Source organism: Sorex fumeus, unplaced genomic scaffold, assembly GCF_029834395.1.
Source record: "Sorex fumeus unplaced genomic scaffold, SorFum_2.1 ptg000098l, whole genome shotgun sequence".
NCBI lineage: Eukaryota > Metazoa > Chordata > Mammalia > Eulipotyphla > Soricidae > Sorex > Sorex fumeus.
In genome coordinates this window covers 4,216,079-4,234,814 of record NW_026606155.1, presented here as the reverse complement: position 1 = coordinate 4,234,814, position 18,736 = coordinate 4,216,079, and the positions used below count along the sequence as shown (strand labels likewise).

The 18,736-nt window shown below is 57.3% G+C and overlaps 1 protein-coding gene across 1 annotated transcript in view; it reads right to left on the bottom strand.

Annotated features, from left to right (window-relative positions):
- Positions 1-18,511, bottom strand: part of CCDC88C (coiled-coil domain containing 88C) — a 98,861-nt gene extending 80,350 nt beyond the window's left edge. Inside the window, exons 1-3 of the mRNA XM_056133657.1 lie at positions 18,348-18,511; positions 17,631-17,731; positions 7,912-8,020 (exon numbers count right to left, since the gene is read on the bottom strand). Coding sequence (XP_055989632.1) covers positions 7,912-8,020; positions 17,631-17,731; positions 18,348-18,407 — 270 coding nt within the window. The 5' untranslated portion in view covers positions 18,408-18,511. The remainder of the gene's footprint in view (positions 1-7,911; positions 8,021-17,630; positions 17,732-18,347) is intronic.
- Between the last annotated feature and the right edge of the window lie 225 nt (positions 18,512-18,736).

Genomic DNA, 18,736 nt, shown 5'->3' with positions numbered 1-18,736 from the left:
CCCAGGGTCTCCCAGACGAAGACCTCCGGGCCTGGGGCTCGCCCTAGCCTCACCCCCACCATCACCAGCAGCTGCAGGCCAGAGACTGGCGTTCCATCCCCAGAACACTGAGCCAGGAGGAGATCCGGCCTGAGCACCACTGGGCACGGCCCCGAAATTTAAAAAGGAAAAAAAAACAAACAAGCAATAAGAACAAGAATTCCTGCGACAACTAGGGGGTCTCCTGCACAAATAAACACACTGAACCCTCTCTGGACGGGCTGGAGCACGCGGCGGAGAGTCAGCCCTGGTGCAGAGCACAGAGCACGGTGATTCGAAGGCTTGAGCAGCGGCTCTGGCAGAAGGAGCGAAGGAAGGTCCTGGAAGCAGCCAAGCCCTCTAACCCCGGAATTTCACACCAGGAATCTGCCCCGAGGAAAGAGGAGCTCTGGGGGACCGCTGGCTGGACCAGGCATTCCCAGGAGGGGACATGCGCAGTGAAGAGAGGGGTGGGCCTGAAACGTTCGGACCCCCGGATGGCCATCATCACCCTGAGGCTGCCCAGGGCAGCCTCTGGTTTTCTTGCTACTGCAAACAGAACATTCTTCTTTTTTTTTTTTGGCTTTTTGGGGTCACACCCGGCAATGCTCAGGGGTTACTCCTGGCTGAAGCACTCAGGAATCACTCCTGGCGGTACTCAGGGGACCCTATGGGATGCTGGGAATCAAACCTGGGTCGGGCCGCGTGCCAGGCAAATACCCTACCCGCTGTGCTATCGCTCCAGCCCCGCCAACAGAACATTCTTTCAGAGAAATTTTCTTTTTTTTTTTTAAGAGAAGAAATTCTTTTGCATATTGCAATCAGAGAAAAATTAATTTATTGTTTGTTTTGGCTCTTACATGACGCCTGACTGTATTCAGTGAGAGTCAGAAAAGCCACGATGATAACTTTCTCAGAAAACAAATACCAATTGCGGGTAAGGCATAGTAGTGTTGCATCCCCGGCGTCCCATAGGGTCCCCTGAACACAATCAGGAGTGATTCCTGTGTGATCTCAGGAATAACCTCTCTGTGGCCCAAACACGACACACACACACACACACACACACACACACACACACACACACACAAGCATCTCACAAGTCCTACTGCTTTTTGAGTTTTGTGATTTTGGGGCCACACCCAGCTCTGCTTGGGGCTTACTCCTGACAGTGCTGAAGAATCACTCCTGGGGCTGGAGCGATAGCACAGCGGGTAGGGCTTTTGCCTTTCACGTGGCCAACCCGGGTTCGATTCCCAGCATCCCATAAGGTCCCCTGAGCACCGCCAGGGGTAATTCCTGAGCGCAGAGCCAGGAGTAACCCCTGTGCATCGCTGGGTGTGACCCAAAAAGAAAAAAAAAAAGAATCACTCCATGTGTAAGGCAAGTACCTTCTCTGCTAGTTCTCACAAGCTCTCTACCTTTGACCTTTGAGGTCAAATGTGGAGCAAGTCAAATCCTTACTCCCTCCACATTCAACATGATCTATAACTCATCAACCTTATTTTAAAAACAAGCAAAAGCAATAGTACAGCAGGTCGGGTTGCACCGCTGCCGACCCAAGTTCAATCCCCAGCATCCCATAGGGTCCCCAGAACACCGCCAGGAGTAATTCCTGAGTGCAGAGACAGGAGTAATCCCTGAGTATCGCAGGGTGTGACCCAAAAAGAAAAAAAAATCTTTTAAAAAGTTGATTGAGGTTTTATGATTTACAATACTAGTTTTTTTTTTTTTGAGAGGGATGCAGTTTCACACCCAGCGGTACTCAGGACTTATTCCTGGCTCTGTGCTCAGGGATCACTCCTGGCAGGGCCCAGGAGACCAACTGGGCTGCTGGGATTGAACCAGGGTCAGCCACATGCAAGGTGAGTGCCTAACCCACTATACTATCTCTCCAGCCCCTCAACTAATTTCCTTCCTTCCGTGTTTGCTCTGGGACCACACCTGATGGGGCTGGGAGGATCATACGGCGTGCCGGGCATCAACCCCAGGCTGACCCTGCCTGCCTCACAACACTGCCAGTGACAGTTTTCAGGACTCTCCAGCCAGTACTCAGCTGAGTGCCAGGAACAGGACCCGCCCTTCAAAGACTCCACCCCCCAGAGACCCCGCTACACCCACAGAGACCCAGCTTCGGGGGTTAACTGGGCTCCACCAAACACTCCCAATGTGTGTTTCCTGCCATTCAGATGCTGGGACAAAAGTTTTCCCTTTCTCACACTGCATCTGCGCATTTCTGATGGTGATTCAGCCTGTGCTTCCCTAAGCAAAGGCCATAGAGCTGATGGGGAAAGGGAAGGGCCCTACGTTGAGCTCCTGAGGCATGAGAATAGAGATGCGTGTATAGAGATGCGTGTGTGTGCACACACCTCAGGTCACTATGAACCTGATGCATCAGGCTAATCACAGGCCTGACCTCCAGGAAGGGAGGGAAGGAGAACCGGAATTTGTGTGTGTGTGTGTGTGTGTGTGTGTGTGTGTGTGTGCTTTTTGGGTCACACCCGACGATGCTCAGGGGTTACTCCTGGCTCTGCACTCAGGAACTACTCCTGGCGGTGCTCGGGGGACCATATGGGATACTGGGAATCGAACCCGGGTCGGCCTTGTGCAAGGCAAACGCCCTCCCCGCTGTGCTATAACTCCAGCCCCAGGATTTTTAGAGAGATCCTGGAGACTTCTAAGGGGTTGGGACACATCTGGGAGTGTTAGGGGCTACTCTGTGCTCTGGAGGGGGGGGGGTCTCCCACACACAAAGCATGTACCCCGACCCTCTGAGCTATCTCCAACAACCCCCTCCCCCCCCCGAAAGAGATCTTGTTATCTCCCTAAAATCATCCTCCCAGGCCAGGGAGCTAGGATAAGACCACTAGCATGCAGTCGACCTGGGTTCGATCCCTGGCACCCCATATGGTCCCCGGGCTCCACCAGGAGTGATGCCTGAGCGTAGAGCCAGGAGTCACCCCCAAACTTAAGACAGCACAGCCAGGTGTGGCCCAAAAACCTAAACAAAAACTGTCGCCCCCGAATTAGCAGCTGGTGATGACCAGAGGACCAAGCGGGGGCTGGGACCGAACCAGTCAGTTACACGCAAAGCACATGGCTCGACCCGGTACTGTCTCCCCAGCACCCCCAAAGCACTTTCTTCTCTTTTGGGGGCGTTCAAAAAACCAGTGGTGCTAAACGACTAAGAAACAAAAAGATTAAAAAAAAAAAAAAGGTTTGGGGTTAGAGGCCGGAGCTAACGTAGAACGGGGAGGGCATTTGCCTTGCATGCAGCCGACCAGGGTTCAATCCCGGCATCCCATATGGTCCCCTGAGCAACACCAGGAGTGAGTCCTGAGTGCAGAGCCAGAAGTAACCCCTGAGCATCGCTGGGTGTGGCCCAAAAACCTTAAAAAAAAAAAAAGGTTTGGGGTCAGAGCTCTGGCTCAGAGGCACCTTGACCATGGGAAGTCATTTAGACCATCCCAGTCACTGCACTGGTCCTGGCCCTGGCCCTGTGATGGCCCTCACTGTTGGTCCTGCCCCCCTCCCACCCTTGGTACCACAGCATCTTGAGAACCCAACACACACACACACACACACACACGCACACACACGCACACACACACACACGAAGCAGCAGCAAGAGTGAAAACCAAGAGGAAAAAAAAAGTAATAAATAAATAAATAAAACAAGATGTACTGTATTTTTTTTTTTTTTAGAAAGGGGCTCAGTGAAAAATATACACGTGGGCTCATGGCAATTTTGAACAACTTAAAGGGCTTCAATATCACCACAGGCGCTATTTAACTTTTCCACGCCAGGAAGGAAGAAGGTTAATGTCGGATAAGGCATTGGGTCGGGGGTAGGGGCGGCTTCTGCTGGTGTTCCTAAGCCAGAGAAAACCTTCTGGGCCCGCCTGCCTCCAGGCCAGTGGGAGAGACCCCAAGTTGGGGCGGGGGGTGGGGAATTCATTCCACAGAACTGCACACAAGCAGATGTGCAGACCCTGCAGCTGTGGCCACCGCCCAGGCCGGGCCTGCAGGGCTCTTTAGACAAGGTGGGAGGTAGCTGTGAGCACATGGTTGGTCCCCGCGTGCCCCAGGCACCTCCTTGGGGAGAGGCAGAGGGTCCTCCCCGCAGAGACAGCGGCTTCTTGGCCGTCACCCCAAGGATGCTCAGGTCACTCTCCTGCAGCACCCGCGTGACCGTGAGCCTGACCACCGGGCATCCAGGAAAGACCAAGGTAGCAGCAAGGGCCCCCACCCTCTCCCCAGCCCAGCCCCCCAACACCGCACACCCTGCAGTTCTGCAGGATCTCTGCGGCCCCGGCCTGGTTTTCCCGGGCTTCCACCCCCCAACCTCTCGGTGCCCCGAGTCATCTCCGAGTTCAGGAGTCACGTTGCTGAGGGAGCTCAGAGGTGGCCGGCATGCTTGGCCCAAGAGGGTCTGGTTGCCCGCCAGGCGCCAAACCCAACCCTGGTGACAGATGAGTGAAAAAGGCGGCTGGGGACACGGGCAGCGCTGGACAGCGGGTGGCCAGCAGCCTGCAGTGCTGCCCCTTCAGGGCCCGGCCCCCTACCCTGGCAGATGGGAACTCTGGGGCAAAGGTCCTGGGGCCAGTGCCCAGCCTCAGCCTGACCCATGCTGTCCTCCGACTCAGAGACTGAACTAGGAGCTGTCTCCCCATCCCTGGTCACCCAGCTTTCTCAGCCCCTCCTGCATCTGCCCGGACTGGGGCTCAGCCAGGGGGGCCTGTGCCCTCCAGACCCCACCAGGAACACCCCAACCCAGACAGAGGCTCCAACCTGGCTTGACCGTCCACCCCCTGTGCAAAGGAAGAGTCCCTCGGTGCCCCCTTGGTGCTCTGCCCTCTGTCCAGAAGCTGCAACCTGGCACCTTGGGTTCCGAGGAGAGGACGGGGAAGCCCCAGGGGGGCAGAGGTCGCTACTCCATTTGGGGTGACGCTACTCAACACGCAACCGCTTCTCAAAGCCACCGTGGACCCCAATCCAGAGGTGTGCGTCTGGGGGGAAGCAACTCTACCAAGGTAGATCTCAGGCCTCAGGGCCCCACTCCAGCGGGGAAGGGGGGATGGGCTCGGAGCCTGGCCTGGCCCCCGGGGTGACCCCTAAGCCCAGCTCCACAAGCTGCCCAAGCTAGGAGGCTCAGGGTGCCCTGGTCACTGTAGAATTTTTTTGGGTCACACCCAGCGATGCTCAGGGGTTACTCCTGGCTCTGCACTCAGGAATCACTCCTGGTGGTGCTCGGGGGACCATATGGGATGCTGGGAATCGAACTTGGGTTGGTCGCGTGCAAGGCAAATGCCCTACCCGCTGTGCTATCACTCTAGCCCCGGTCACTAGATTTTCAGAGGCCAGGGGGACACTCCCTGGGGAGCAGACGCCTTCCCTGCCTCAACTTCCCCAAATGCCCCAGCCCACTCTGCCCACTGGGCCTCCACACACAGAAGGGACCCCCTCGGACAGCCGGGCCCGGACACTCTCTCTGAGCTGTCCAAGGGCCCCTGACAGCTTCAGCCCCAGGCCTCCAACCGAATCCTGGCGCGTGCAGGAAGGAAGGGGTGACGTCCTCGGATGCCCCTTTACGACAACGGCCGTTTCTGCTTCTGTTGGGAACCAGGACAGAGGGCACAGGCGGGGGACGTCGCTGTGGACACGCCCGTCCACGGCATCGCAATCCATGCAGAGACTGAAAGGAAGCCGTGGGCGCGGAGGGGGATGGGGATAGGGGGTGGGGGGGTCTAGCTCCTGTCCCCTGGGTCTGCACCTGTTCTGTGAACAGCTGGGAAAGGGTCTTGGTCACTCGCTGCAGGAGAGACCCCACGACAGAGGGGGAGGGAGAAGGCAGACTCCTGGGTGCAGTGCTCGTGGGGGGGGGCAGTGTCGGCGGGCCGGGACCCCCTCCCCTCCACCTGGGCCCTCCATTCCCCAGACTCCGCATCACCCCAAGAACCACCGAAGCTGTTCCCCTCCCCAACCCCCACCCCACAGTCTCAGCATCGATTCCCTTGTGTCCAGCTGGGACCTGGACCCTCGGGCCACCCGGAGGGTACCAGGTGTGGCTCAGCTCCCCCGCAGAGCTCCCTGACATGCATGGACCAAACCCTGCAGACCCCCTTTCCGGTCCAAAGTCTGCGTCTCTCTGGCTCGTGTCCCCCCAGTTCGGATTCACCGGGAACATGAGGAAACAAGGAAACCGTGCCAACAACCCAGGCCCCTCCACGCCCCACCCCGACACCCCCAAACTCAGAGACTCAGTCCACTTCTGGTGCCGGCCCCCAGAAGCCTCCCGTGACACTCCATTCCCCACCCTCCCCGGGGGCAAATGGCCTAGGAGTCTCGTTTCCGGGGCCCCGTCCACTCTCATCATCTCTTTCTGGTTTTGTTTGTGTTTCTGGGCGACACCTGGCTGAGCTCAGGGGACCATATGGGATATCTGAGATGAAACCCGGGTCCGCCACATGCAAGGCAAGCGTGCTCCCCACTGTTCTGTCACTTTGGCCCCTGTCCAAATACTTCTTAGCCTTGCCCCCCACCCCCACCCAACAGCCCTTCCACACCCAGCCCCTGCCAACGCCGAAGTCCTCCCCAGCAGAGACCCACCCATACCCACAAGTCTCCAGCCCCGCCCACTTTAGTGTCACAGATGCAGCCCCCGTGGGCCTTCCCATGACTCCCCGCTCATGCCCCAGTGCAAAGACTCAGGGGTGCTTTCTCGGTCTCCCGGGGTGCTGTTAAGAGAAGCCCCAGTGCGAGAAACCCACCATGCATGGGGCAGGCAGAGGAGGCTGGCCAGACTGCCCATCCCCCAGCGCCCCCGAAAACCTCACAACCCAAGCCCCCTCACACACACCCCAGGTCCCCCATGGGGAGGGGGAAATTGCTCATATCAGAAAACCCTGGGGCCAGAGTGATAGCACAAGCGGGTAGGGTGTTTGCCTTGCACGCGGCCGACCTGGTTCGAGTCCCAGCATCCCATATGCTCCCCCAAGCACCGACAGGAGTAATTCCTGAGTGCGGAGCCAGGAAGAAGCCATGTGCATCACCAGGTGTGACCCAAAAAGAAAAAAAAAAATCTGCCCTGTCCACATGCTCTAAACTCAGTGCTCTAGGGGAAGGCGAGCCCAAGTACACACTCACACTCCAGAACCAGGACTAGGCACGGCCCAAAGGGCCTGAGGCTCCCTGTGAAGCTCCGGCTTGAATCCCAGGAGGGTGTGTCCCAAAGTGGGGTCCTGGGACCGCCCAGCTGCCCTGGAGGACGGAGCCAGATACCCCACCTCCCCCATCCCTAAGTCCATCTTCCTTCACCAGGACCTGGCCTGGAGTCTCAGAGCTAAATCACAGAAAGGGAAGTGGGGATGTAGGTGGGCGGAGACGCTGAGGAGCCCCAGATGGGGCCCTGCACCCCCACCCTCCCACCCCGGGGCTACATTACAAAGATCCAGACCCTCAGAGCTCCCCCAGCCCTGCCCACGCCTGCTGACCCTGAGACTCACTCGATGTGAGCACTCGACGCAAGGAGATGATCCACGGGGACTCGAACCCTGTCAGCAGGCCGGGGGCCTGCAGGTATACAGTGAACCAGAACACAGCCTGTGTTTACACTTGCAGAGCTGGGAGCATTCCTCCAGGAGCCCACTGAGCCAGAACACAGCCTGTGTCTACACTCGCAGAGCCGGGACGGACCGCCCAGGACTCAGCTCGCACAGGACCCAGCAGACTATGGGCTCGGGCTGCCACGGCAAACTCAAGGGCCCTGTGGCACACCCTTCAGGAACATTCCCCACACCGCCCCTTCTCAGGATGCCAGCCCAAAGAGGGCACACGGACGACACCCTCACCCCATCTGCCCAGCCCCCCGGGTGGGAGGCGGAGTCCCCTCACCTGGTAGTAGGTCTTGATATTTCTCACCAGGATGGTCAGGTTCTGGATGCGCAGGGTCACGTCGTTGTTGACATGCTTGTTGATGCGGGGGTTCGTGGGCCTGGGGTCGCTGGGGGAAGAAACGCACCATGAGCTCCAGCCTCTGCTCCCCACGCCCGGTGCACCCCGCCCCGAGTACCACTTCCTACCCTTCCGCCGAATCTGGCTTCTGGTCCCGGCCAGCGCCTTCCTTTCCCTCTCCCAAACCTGGCACCTGAGCCCGAACACAGCCATGAAACCATGGGCTGCGATTTACGCCTGACGGTCCACGGCAGCACTGACCCCCAATGCCAACATAGGCCAGAGTCACAGAGCACGAGGGCCACAGAGATAGTGCAATGGGTAGGGCTCTTGCCTTGCACGCAGCCCACCACCAGGTTCGGCTCCCCAGCACCACATTCGGTCCTCCGAGCCCTGCCAGAAGTGATCTGGGAGCACAGAGTCAGGAGTAAGCTCCAAAGATTGCCGGATGTCACCCCCTGATCCCTCTCAAAAAAAAAAAAAAGTTACAGAGCGTGAAAAATCACTGACTTGCGATGCTCAGAAGATAGAACAAGGAAGAAGGCACTTGCCTTGCACGGGGCTGACCCAGGTTCAATCCCTGGGACCACAGTGTCCCCCAATCCCCACCAGCAGTGATCCCAGGCCACAGAACCAAAAAGAAGCCTGGAACACCACCAGGAGTTGGCCCCAAACCTTTCCTGAATATATATATATATACATACATATATATATGTATATATATATATATATATATATCAAGATTAACAGGATTAAAAGCTGAGCCAAGCTGAGAAATTGGGCAATAGCACAGCGGGTAGAGCATTTGCCTTGCATTCGGCCAACCCGGGTTCGATTCCCAGCATCCCATAGGGTCCCTCAAGCACCGCCAGGAGTAATTCCTGAGTGCAGAGCCAGGAGTAACCCCTGAGCATTGCCGGGTGTGACCCAAAAAGCCAAAAAAATAAAAGCTGAGCCAAGAAAATAAGAATGAAATACTAAGAATGCAAAGAGAGGTGGGGCTGGAGATGGTACGGGGGTGGGGCACCTGCCTTGCATGTGACCCCAGCATCCCACATGGTCCTCCAAGCACCACCAGGAGTGAGCCCCGAGCACAGCACCAGAAGGAACCACTGAACACCGCCAGGTATGGCCCCAAAACAAAACAAGACTGAAAAGAGAGGAGGAATATTTTCTGACTTAATCCATCGATAAAATCAGCTGTGGGTATTTCACTGGGGTTCCCCCCACACCCCCCCCTCAGACCTGCCTTGACTGGTCCTGGTCCTGCCTCAGAGGCACCATTCCTGGGGCACGAGCCTCACTGGAAAACCTGACCCCATCTGCTGTGGAGGAGGTGGCGAGGGTGTCCCCAGAGCATCAGAGGTCTGGAGCAGGCTCCCCAGCACACAGGCTGCTCTGCATGGTCCCTGTCCCCAGCCCCAGACGACGCCAGAGCTGACTTGCTCAAGGGCCAGAGTGACAGTCCAGCGGGTGGGGAGCTGGCCTTGCTCGCTGTTGACCCAAGTTTGATCCCCACCACTCCATATGGTCCCCTGAGCACTGCCAGGAATGATTCCTGAGCACAGAGCCAGGAGTAAGCCCGGAGTGACACCAGGTGTGACCCCCAAACAAATAAAAAAGGGTCTCATTTAGAGGAAGACTGCTGGGTTGGAGACAGCTCAGTAGACTAGGTAAGCGGGAGGCCACGGCACCACGTAGCCCCTGGGCACTGCTGGGAGCAACCTCCGAGCACAGAGCTGGGAGTAACCCCCAATGCTGCCGGGTGTGCCCCCCCCACACACACACCCATACCAAAAACAAAATTAAAACCATGTACCATCTGGGTGTGCGCGGCTCCAGGCACCGCCATCCTCATCCTTCGTAACCAGGGAGATGAGGAGAGAAGTGGGGGTGTGGGGGGGGGGGGATTGGCAAGTATAGTCAGCGGGGATGCCGCTGAGTTGGTGTGATGCCAATGATGAATGCAAAACTCACACACACACACACACACACACACACACACACACACACACACATCCACAAGCAGAAGCCAAGTCAAACCGGAGCAGAGCACAGTGATTCGGGAAACACGAGCTGTTGAAAGTTCAACCCGGAAGGAAGGACGTGGCACATTCAGAAGCCCTCCCCGTCCCGGGGACCAGCCAGACCCTCCACACATGGCATGGAACTGTCAGGTATCGATTCTGCACAATCATCCTGCAATCCCCCACCCCCGCCCCCCAGGAGAGCTGTCTGGAGTGACCAGAGGTCCCATCTCAACTGCCACATGATCTTCCGAGGTCTTTTTTTATTTTTTCTATTTTTTTTTGGGGGGGGGGGGTCACACCTGGTGATGCTCACAGGTTACTCCTGGCTCTGCACTCAGGAATTACTCCTGGCAGTGCTCAAGGGACCATATGGGATGCTGGGAACTGAACCTGGGTCGGCCGTGTGCAAGCAAACACCCTACCCACTGTCCTATTGCTCTATTTTTGGGGGAGTCACACCTGGCTCAGTAATTCCTGTGAGCATGTTACTCCTGGCTCTGCACTCAGGAATTACTCCTGGAGGTACTCAGAGGACCATATGGGATGGTGGAAATCAAACTCGTCGGTTGCATGCAAGGCAAACACCCTACTTGCTGTGCTATCACTCTAGCCCCGTTCTTTTTTTGAGGGAGAGGAACTCCCAAAAAAGGCTCAGGAGGCCGGGGGGCTGTCCTGGGATCTGTAGCCAACTGGACTGGACACTTCAATGCGGGGCCCAGTGGCACATCTGCCCCATGATGCATCGGCAGTGCCAGGAGCCACTGGGGCCACAACTGGCAGCGATTGGGGCCCCATGCAGTGCTGGGGATTGAACTCGGGTCCCTGTGCTTTTCATGCAAGGCTGCACCCTTGACCCCTGAGTTATCTCCCAGGTCCCTTACAACATTTCCTCTGCCCCTGATTTTGCTGGAGCCTGGAGCCTGGCCAACCCACACCCTCTCCTTTGCTCCTAGAGCGCTTCCTTATTGAGCCAATCAAGGTGACCAGTTCCGTGGAGGAGGCCTTGAGCACAGAGAAGGCTTTTAGAATTGAAACCACATGGGGCTTGCTTGCCTTGGATGCAAAGGACTCAGGTTCACTGGGCACTGCATATGGGTCCCTGAGCCCAGCCAGGAGTGATCCCTGAGTGCAGAGCCAGGAGGAACCCCTGAGCACCGCGAGATGTGGCCCCCAAACTCACGAACAAAGAGTACTCCTAGGGTACTGGCAGGTGTGGCCGCCAAACTGTAGCCCAAATTAGTGTTTCTACCAAGATACATCAGAAACGCGTATCAGACAGAACACAGCCATGGAGTTCATGCCCAATTCAATCAGCTTAATCAATGGCTGAACGAATAGCAGTACTCCTATATTATTAAAAAAAAAAAATGGAGCTGGAGCAATAGCACAGTAGGTAGGGCATCTGCCTTGCACGCAGCCAACCCAAGTTCGATTCCCAGCATCCCATATGGTCCCCCGAGCACCGCCAGGAGTGATTCCTGAGTGCGTGAACCAGGAGTAACTCATGTGCATCGTCAGGTGTGACCCAAAAAAGCAAAAAAAAAAAAAAAAAAAAAAAAACAGAGCCAAGGTCTGGGAGGTTACTGTTCCTTCTGCCTCTACATGGCAAAACTGAGGACGGACTGGGGACCAGCGAAACGAGTGTCTCTGTGCATATGTGTGCCACCGCTGGGCTCCCTCCAGGCCCGAGGAAGCGAATTTTATTGGACTCCTTTGGCTATTCCAAGGGCCCTACCACAGGCCACTCGAGCTGGGTCATCTTGGTGGCTTCCTGCATTTCAAGCCAGACTCCATGTCTCCAAGAAGCGTGACAGATGGCGGCCAGAGAAGGGAATCACTTAACACACCGATGTGGGCGCTGGCATCTGTGTTCATAAAAACACACTCAGCCGTGAGCCACCGGTGGGACATGCTGGATGCCAGAGGCTCCAACACTTCTGCATCGACACAGTCATCACTCAACTGACGAGTCTCTCCCCCTTGAAGTCAGCTTTCACCTCTGCAGAGGGGAAGCCTTATTCTTCTCAACGTATTCCTTACTGGGGGGGGGGGGGGGGGGGGAGGCGCGCAGATTATCCTGTGAACGAGTTTTAGAAAGAAGCTCTCCAGTTGGCCTGAGCACAACTCCAACCTCGGAATACTCAACACATGATTTGGAATTTTGCAGCTGGCAGCACTGCATCAGGGATGAAAACGGCGCCTACAAAAAGCAAACCGTGAGTACCAACTCTCCCCCAAGGCTGGCGAGGAAGGCCACACTGGCTCCCAGCTGCACTCCACGGCCAGGACATCAAAAGGAAGGTGTCTACTCTCCCAGGTGGGCATACCCCAGCTCAAGGCTGTGCGTCCCCACACACACACAGACACACACAGACAGACACACACACACACACACACACACAGAAGCCTTCTCTAGTGAGAAGGGTGGCTGATATTTGAGGGCAGTGCTCTAGGAGTGCAATCTAACCTAAACACCATCCCCTCCCCGCCCCACCCCCGACTATAAAACACCATGCCCTTATTACGGATCAGGGAACTGAGGCTTAGGAGGAAGGTTAAGTAATTTGCCCAAGGACACACAACCAGCAAGCGGCAGAGGGGGAATGACTGGAACTTGTCTGCCTGATACTGGAGACAAGTCTCGTAAATAGTTTTCCTGCGAGCCAGTGAAAAATGTGTCCCGGGGGCCAGAGGGCTAATACACTGTGGGTCAGGGGCTTGCCCGGCACACACAGCTGACCCGGATTTGATTCCCGGCATCCCACAGGGTCCCTGAGTTCCTCCAGGAGCGATCTCTGAGTGCAGAGCCAAGAGTCAGCCCTGAGCACAGCCAGATGTGACCCAAAAACCAAAAGAGAAAACAAAAAAATATATTCCCCGTGAGCCAGAGATGCTGGTAGCCAGGAGTCTCCCGGGAGGGAACCCTCGGAGCCCGGGGCCTCCCCTGAAAGCTGAGTGCAGTCCCCAGTCCCACCGAGCCAGGCACTGATGTCACCGCAGGCGGGACCAGGGCTAGCTGGGCTGCCTTCTTCGGTTGCTGGGGGACAATGTGGCCCAGGTCGGTCACGTGAGCCACGGCCAGCCTCCATATGGCTATGAAGTGTTAGGTGACACCCCTGTGGACTCTTGTGCCCGGAGGTGGGGTAGGGGAGGGGAGTGTGAGGGGGCAGGTGGCTCAGGTCCTGCCAGCTGGGAGGACTTATCACTCCTGGCTCGGGGCACCCATGGCAGGTCCTGGCAGGGGCGATAAGGCACGCCGGCCTTATCACAGGCCCGCGGAGCAGCCCCATCCGGCAGAAGGGGAAACAGAGGCAGAGCTTGAAGGGCAGTGCTGGCAGAGGGACCAGGACCAGGCTGCCCTGGACACCAGATTTGAGTGGGAGAGAGCCAGGGAGGATACAGTTATCTGGCAGGCCCAGAGGACACACGGGACAAACCCTTCCCGAACCCTCCACAGCCAACCCTCTGCAGATTAAGACACAGACGTGGAAGTCAAAGATACAGTCCGGGGGGACAGAGGGATCTCTTTTTTTTTTGGGGGGGGGGTCACAACCAACGATGCTCAGGGGTGACTCCTGACTCTGCACTCAGAATTACTCCTGGCGGTGATCAGGGGACCTTATGGGATGCCGGGGATCGAACCCAGGACGGCCGCGTGCAAGGCAAACACCCTACCTGCTGTACTCCAGCCTCAGGACAGAGGGGTTTGCCTCATATGTGGTACGTGCCATCTGAGGCCAGGTGTAAAATATGCACTCTCCCCACCCCGGAGCACTGCCAGGCGTTATCGCTGAGCACAGAGCCCCAAAACCAGAATAAGAAAAGATGGGCACATACCAGCTGGCCTGGGTACCTAGCTTTGCACTGCATCAGGTACACAAGGCCCCGGGTCTCCTACAGCACCCAGTCACAGGTGTGGCCATCACACCTCCAAAGCCCACAGGCCCGACAGCCCACAAGGAGCACAGCAAATCAGACAGCAAAGTGGCACAGAAGCCCACCAAGCTCAATGAGCAAAATCAGTGAGAGAAGACACAGGCAGTCCTCAGACAACCGCTTTGATCAAACACCGTTCAGTGACATAACAATTCTCACAAATTTTCTCTCACTCGCCTATTTTTTTTTTTCTTTTTGGGGCTGGAGCCATAGCACAATGGTAGGGCATTTGCCTTTCGCGCAGCCAGCCCGGCCGAGCCAGGTTCGATTCCTCTGCCCCTCTCGGAGAGCCCAGCAAGCTACCGAGAGAGTATCTCGCCCACACGGCAAAGCCTGGCAAGCTCCCCGTGACGTATTCGGTATGCCAAACACAGTAACAACAAGTCTCAAAATGGAGACGTTACTGGGCCCGCTTGAGCAAATTGATGAACAACGGGAGGACAGTTGTTGTTGTTGGGTCACACCTGGCGATGCACAGGGGTTACTCCTGGCTCTGCACTCAGGAATTATTCCTAGCGGTGCTCAGGAGACCATACGGGATGCTGGGAATCGAACCCGGGTCGGCTGCAAGCAAGGCAAACGCCCTACCCGCTGTGCTATCTATCTCTCCAGCCCCTCACTTACCTATTTTTTGGTAAGTCCACTTACCCTTCTGTTGCAACAAGCAATACAAAACGAATTACTGTGTGCCTGCCAAGGGAGCCCGGCTTGGGGCAGAGGGTGAGAACTTGGGGACAACGGAAGAGGGGAGGTCACACTGGGGGTGGGACTGGAGCTGGAACGCCGAATGCCCGAATAAACTGTCTTAGAAGAACTTTGTACACCACGGTATTTAAATCAAGTTCAAAAACGAAAAGATGGCATATCAGAAAATGTCAGACAAGTCCTAGTAAGTGGCAAGAACTGAGGTAAATGCGGGCAGAGCGAGAGTACAGCAGGGAGGGAGTTTGCCTTGCAACAGCTGACCCGGGTTCAATCCCTGGCATCCCATAAGGTCCCCAAGAACCGCCAAGAACAGCCAAGAGTGATTTTTTTTTTTTTTTTTTTTTTTTGCTTTTTGAGTCACATCCAGCGATGCTCAAGGGTTCCTCCTGGCTCTGCACTCAGGAATTACTCCTGGAGGTGCTTGGGGGACCATATGGGATGACAGGGATTGAACCTGGGTCGGGTGTGTGCAAGGCAAAACCAGCAGTGATTCTTTTTTTTTTTTTCTTCGCTTTTTGGGTCACACCCGGGAATGCACAGGAGTAACTCTCCCCCCAACACACATACTCTCTCTCTCTCTCTCTCTCTCTCTCTCTCTCTCTCTCTCTGCATCTTTGCTACCACTTTCTCCTTCTTCAGAAAAATCTCCAACCCCACGTCCTCCCCCCTAGGTGCCTAGCTGGGCTGGAAGGTGCCAGAAAGACCCAGAAGTGTTGCTGGAAGCCAGCCTGTGGGCTGCAGACCTCGCCCATCCTTCCCCACCGCTAGAGAGACTTGGAAGTAGAAAAGAACCTTTCAGGGCCGGAGCAATCGCAAAGCGGGTAGGGCGTTTGCCCTGCACGCGGCCGACCCAGGTTCGATTCCCAGCATCCCGGGTTCAATCCCCGGCACCCCATAATGGTTATCCAAGCACCGTCAGGAGGGATTCCTGGGTGCAGAGTCAGGAGTAACTTCTAAGCATCAATGGGTGTGACCCAAAGAGGAAAAAAAAAAAAAGAACCTTTCAGACTACCAAAAGTATAGGGGAGAAGCCCTTCCTACAGAATCCAGCCTGGGATGAGGTGTCATTTCTCAAGGAGTGGCCCTCCCTCCTGCTTCAGGAATTCCAAAGGTCAGACAAGAAACAGTCCCTTGCTTTTGTTCTCCTGTGCTTGGGTGTAAGAGCAGAATGGGACAGGCCCGGACACTGCTTTTTTTTTTTTTATTTTAATTAAACAGGCTGGGGTAAGGGCAGGCAGGCACAGCTTTCCACGGGGGCCTACAGGAGTCCGATCTTGTCGGGGATCTTGTCGGGGACCTAGTCGGGGCCCTCACGGGGCCCTCACGGAACGGGGGCAAGGTGAGATGCCAGAACTTGCCAGTGCCACGCGGGAGAAAGCATCCTCATGGTCTTGGACAAGCGCTACCCACAGATCGTAGAATCTAATCAAATTTGCCATGGGTAAGGCTGAGAAGTCTCCGTAAAAAAAATAAATAAATAAAAAATAAATCATACCCCTCCCCTGAAATCAAGTCTCCATGCTTCCCCCACATCACAACATTAAATGACCTCTTAAAATCAAAGGAGCGGGACTGGAGCAATAGTACAGGAGGTAGGGTGTTTGCCTTGCATGTGGCCAGGGTTGCATCGACCAGAGTTGGATCCCCAGTATCCCATCTGGTCCCCCCAGCACTGCCAGGAGTAATTCCTGAGTTCCTGAGTGCATGAGCCGGGAGTAATGGCAAGCATCGCTGGATGTGACCCAAAAAGCAAAAAAAAAAAAAAAAAAAATTCAAAGGAGTCGGGCTAGAGCGATAGTACAGCAGGTAGGGCGGTTGCCTTGCACACAGCCGACCCATTTGGGGACTGAGCACCGCCAGGAGGAATTCCTGTGCATCACGGGGTGTGACCCAAAAATCAAGGGGTAAATCAAACAAACAAACAAACAAACCAAAGAAGCAATGCTCCAGGGAGAGCAGCCGCAGGCTGGGTTAGGTAGGTCTATGTCTATTTTAAACCCCTTTTGAATCTGCCAGTGCCAACGGCAGTGGCCTGGGCTCCTCCCCCTCCCGGGACCATACATACACGAAGCTAATTCTCATTAGCTAATGGGTTGACATGTGAGGACGCCAACTCTCTCTCACTGAGTCTGAGGAGAGCAGGTGAGCTGCTCAGGGCCCGTGAGCAGCGGTGTGGGGCGTTTTGTTTTATTTTTGCATGCACTGCCTGTGAATCATCCTGACACTCCGTCCCAACGCGTCGTCGGTCCCCTGCAGTTTCTCGGTTAAAAACAGAACGGGGTGCAGGAGCCAACACCCCATGTGGCTGCCAACACAGCCGCTGCTGCTGCTGCTGGTGCAGAATGCAGTCCGGCAGGGAGGGACAGGATCCACTCAGCCTGGTGAGGGGGATGCTCACGGTGACCGCCACACAGACCCTGGCTCCAGCAGCTTCAAGACCAACCTCCAACAACACCCGGCAGCCAGCAGCTCCCCAGCCCCCTGGAAACCCAGCCGGCCAGCGGCAGGGGACTTCACCAACCCTCCCCGCTGGCAAGGAGGGGGTGGGGGGGGGGGACAGGGCGGAAGGATGAAAGGAACGCAGACTGCAGCAGCTTCCTAACCTAAAGTGAAACTTTAGTCACTCCCGCCCGCCCCACACTTCCTGTAACCAGACACTCCCCGTTACAGTTCCTTGCCCCCCAAAAGAAAGGGGTTTTCTTATCGCATTACTCAAAGACCCGATTAAGCAGGGGTGGGAGGGGGGTTGAGGTCAATGTTGGTATCTCCGCCTTTGGGGTGACAGTCATTCGGGGCACGTTGGAAACCTGCTTTGGCTCCAGCGGTGCTGACCATCTATCTCCCCCAGGCAGGTGGAAGACCCCGCACAGAGGGGTACCCCAGACCCCCCACCGGCCAGGCTCCCTCTGCCTGCGACAACCTCTCCAACCGGCCTCACCTCGGATGCTTCACCCCTTCCTTCCCGGCGCCCCTGAAGGTCACACTTACATTTGCAACATGATTTGGTTCAAAACGATGCCGTCCGCTAGATCCATGTACATGCTCAGGTTGTCCTGGTGGTCGTTCCCGAAAGACCCAAAAGTTTTCACCTGCGGGGGGCGCGGGGCACACGTTAAAAGAGGGCAGGAAAAAAAGGAAGAAAAAAATAAAGTCACCACCCCCACGTGCAGGCTCAGATGCTCGCCGGGCGCAGAGAGGGGTGGCCGGCGGCCTGCGGCCAGCCCCGTTCGGGGGTCTCCCGGCGACGCAGCCCGAGGACCACGTCCTCGCCCTCCTTTTCCGCAGCTTTTCTCACGCGCGGGCTGAGAATAACCCGAAAGGGCTTTTCCAAAAGCGCCGCAACGTCTCAAGTCCAGGGCCGATCGCGGCGTGTCCCCCACCCCACGCCCTGCACCCCGCGGGGCTCCGGGGTGCAGAAACTACAAGGAGGGTCCCCACAAGGGGTGGGCGCGCCCCCCACCCCCGGGGCCCGGGGCGCTCGGGACCGCCAGCGCCGCGCCGGCGGGAACAGGTGTAGCCGGCTCAGCCCCGGCGTCCAGCCCCCGGAGTTGCCGACGCGTCCGGGGGCGCAGGGGGCGCGAGCTGGGTAGTCCCCCCATCCCGGCGCCCCGCGCCCCCCTCCCCCGGACTCCGCGGGACCCGCTGGGCGAGCGCCGGCGGCCGGGCGCGGGGCGCGGGGCGGGGGTCCGCGGCGGGCGCACTCACCCAGGTCACCAGCGGGCTCTGCAGGAAGAGCTCCATGAGCTCGGACACCGTCAAGTCCATGCCGAGGCCGCGCCCGCCGGCGCCCGGCCCGCGGCCCCCGGAGCGGCGGGCGCAGGGCTGCGGCGGCGCGAGCCCCGGAGACAAAGGCGGGGCGCGAGCGCACGTTCCCCGGCTCCCGCGGCCCCGCGCCCCGCCCGCCGGGAAGGGGAGGGACCGCGCGGGCCCCGCCCCGGGGCGGCCCCGCGGGCAGGGGGCGGGGCGGGGCCTGGGGGGCGCCGGCTCGGGGGACCGGGAACCGGGGGACGCCGGGCCGGTCGCACGGGCATGCGGGATGGGGGAGTCTGGCCGCCCGGGGGACGGGGGAGGGGGAACCGGGGATGTGGGGGGGG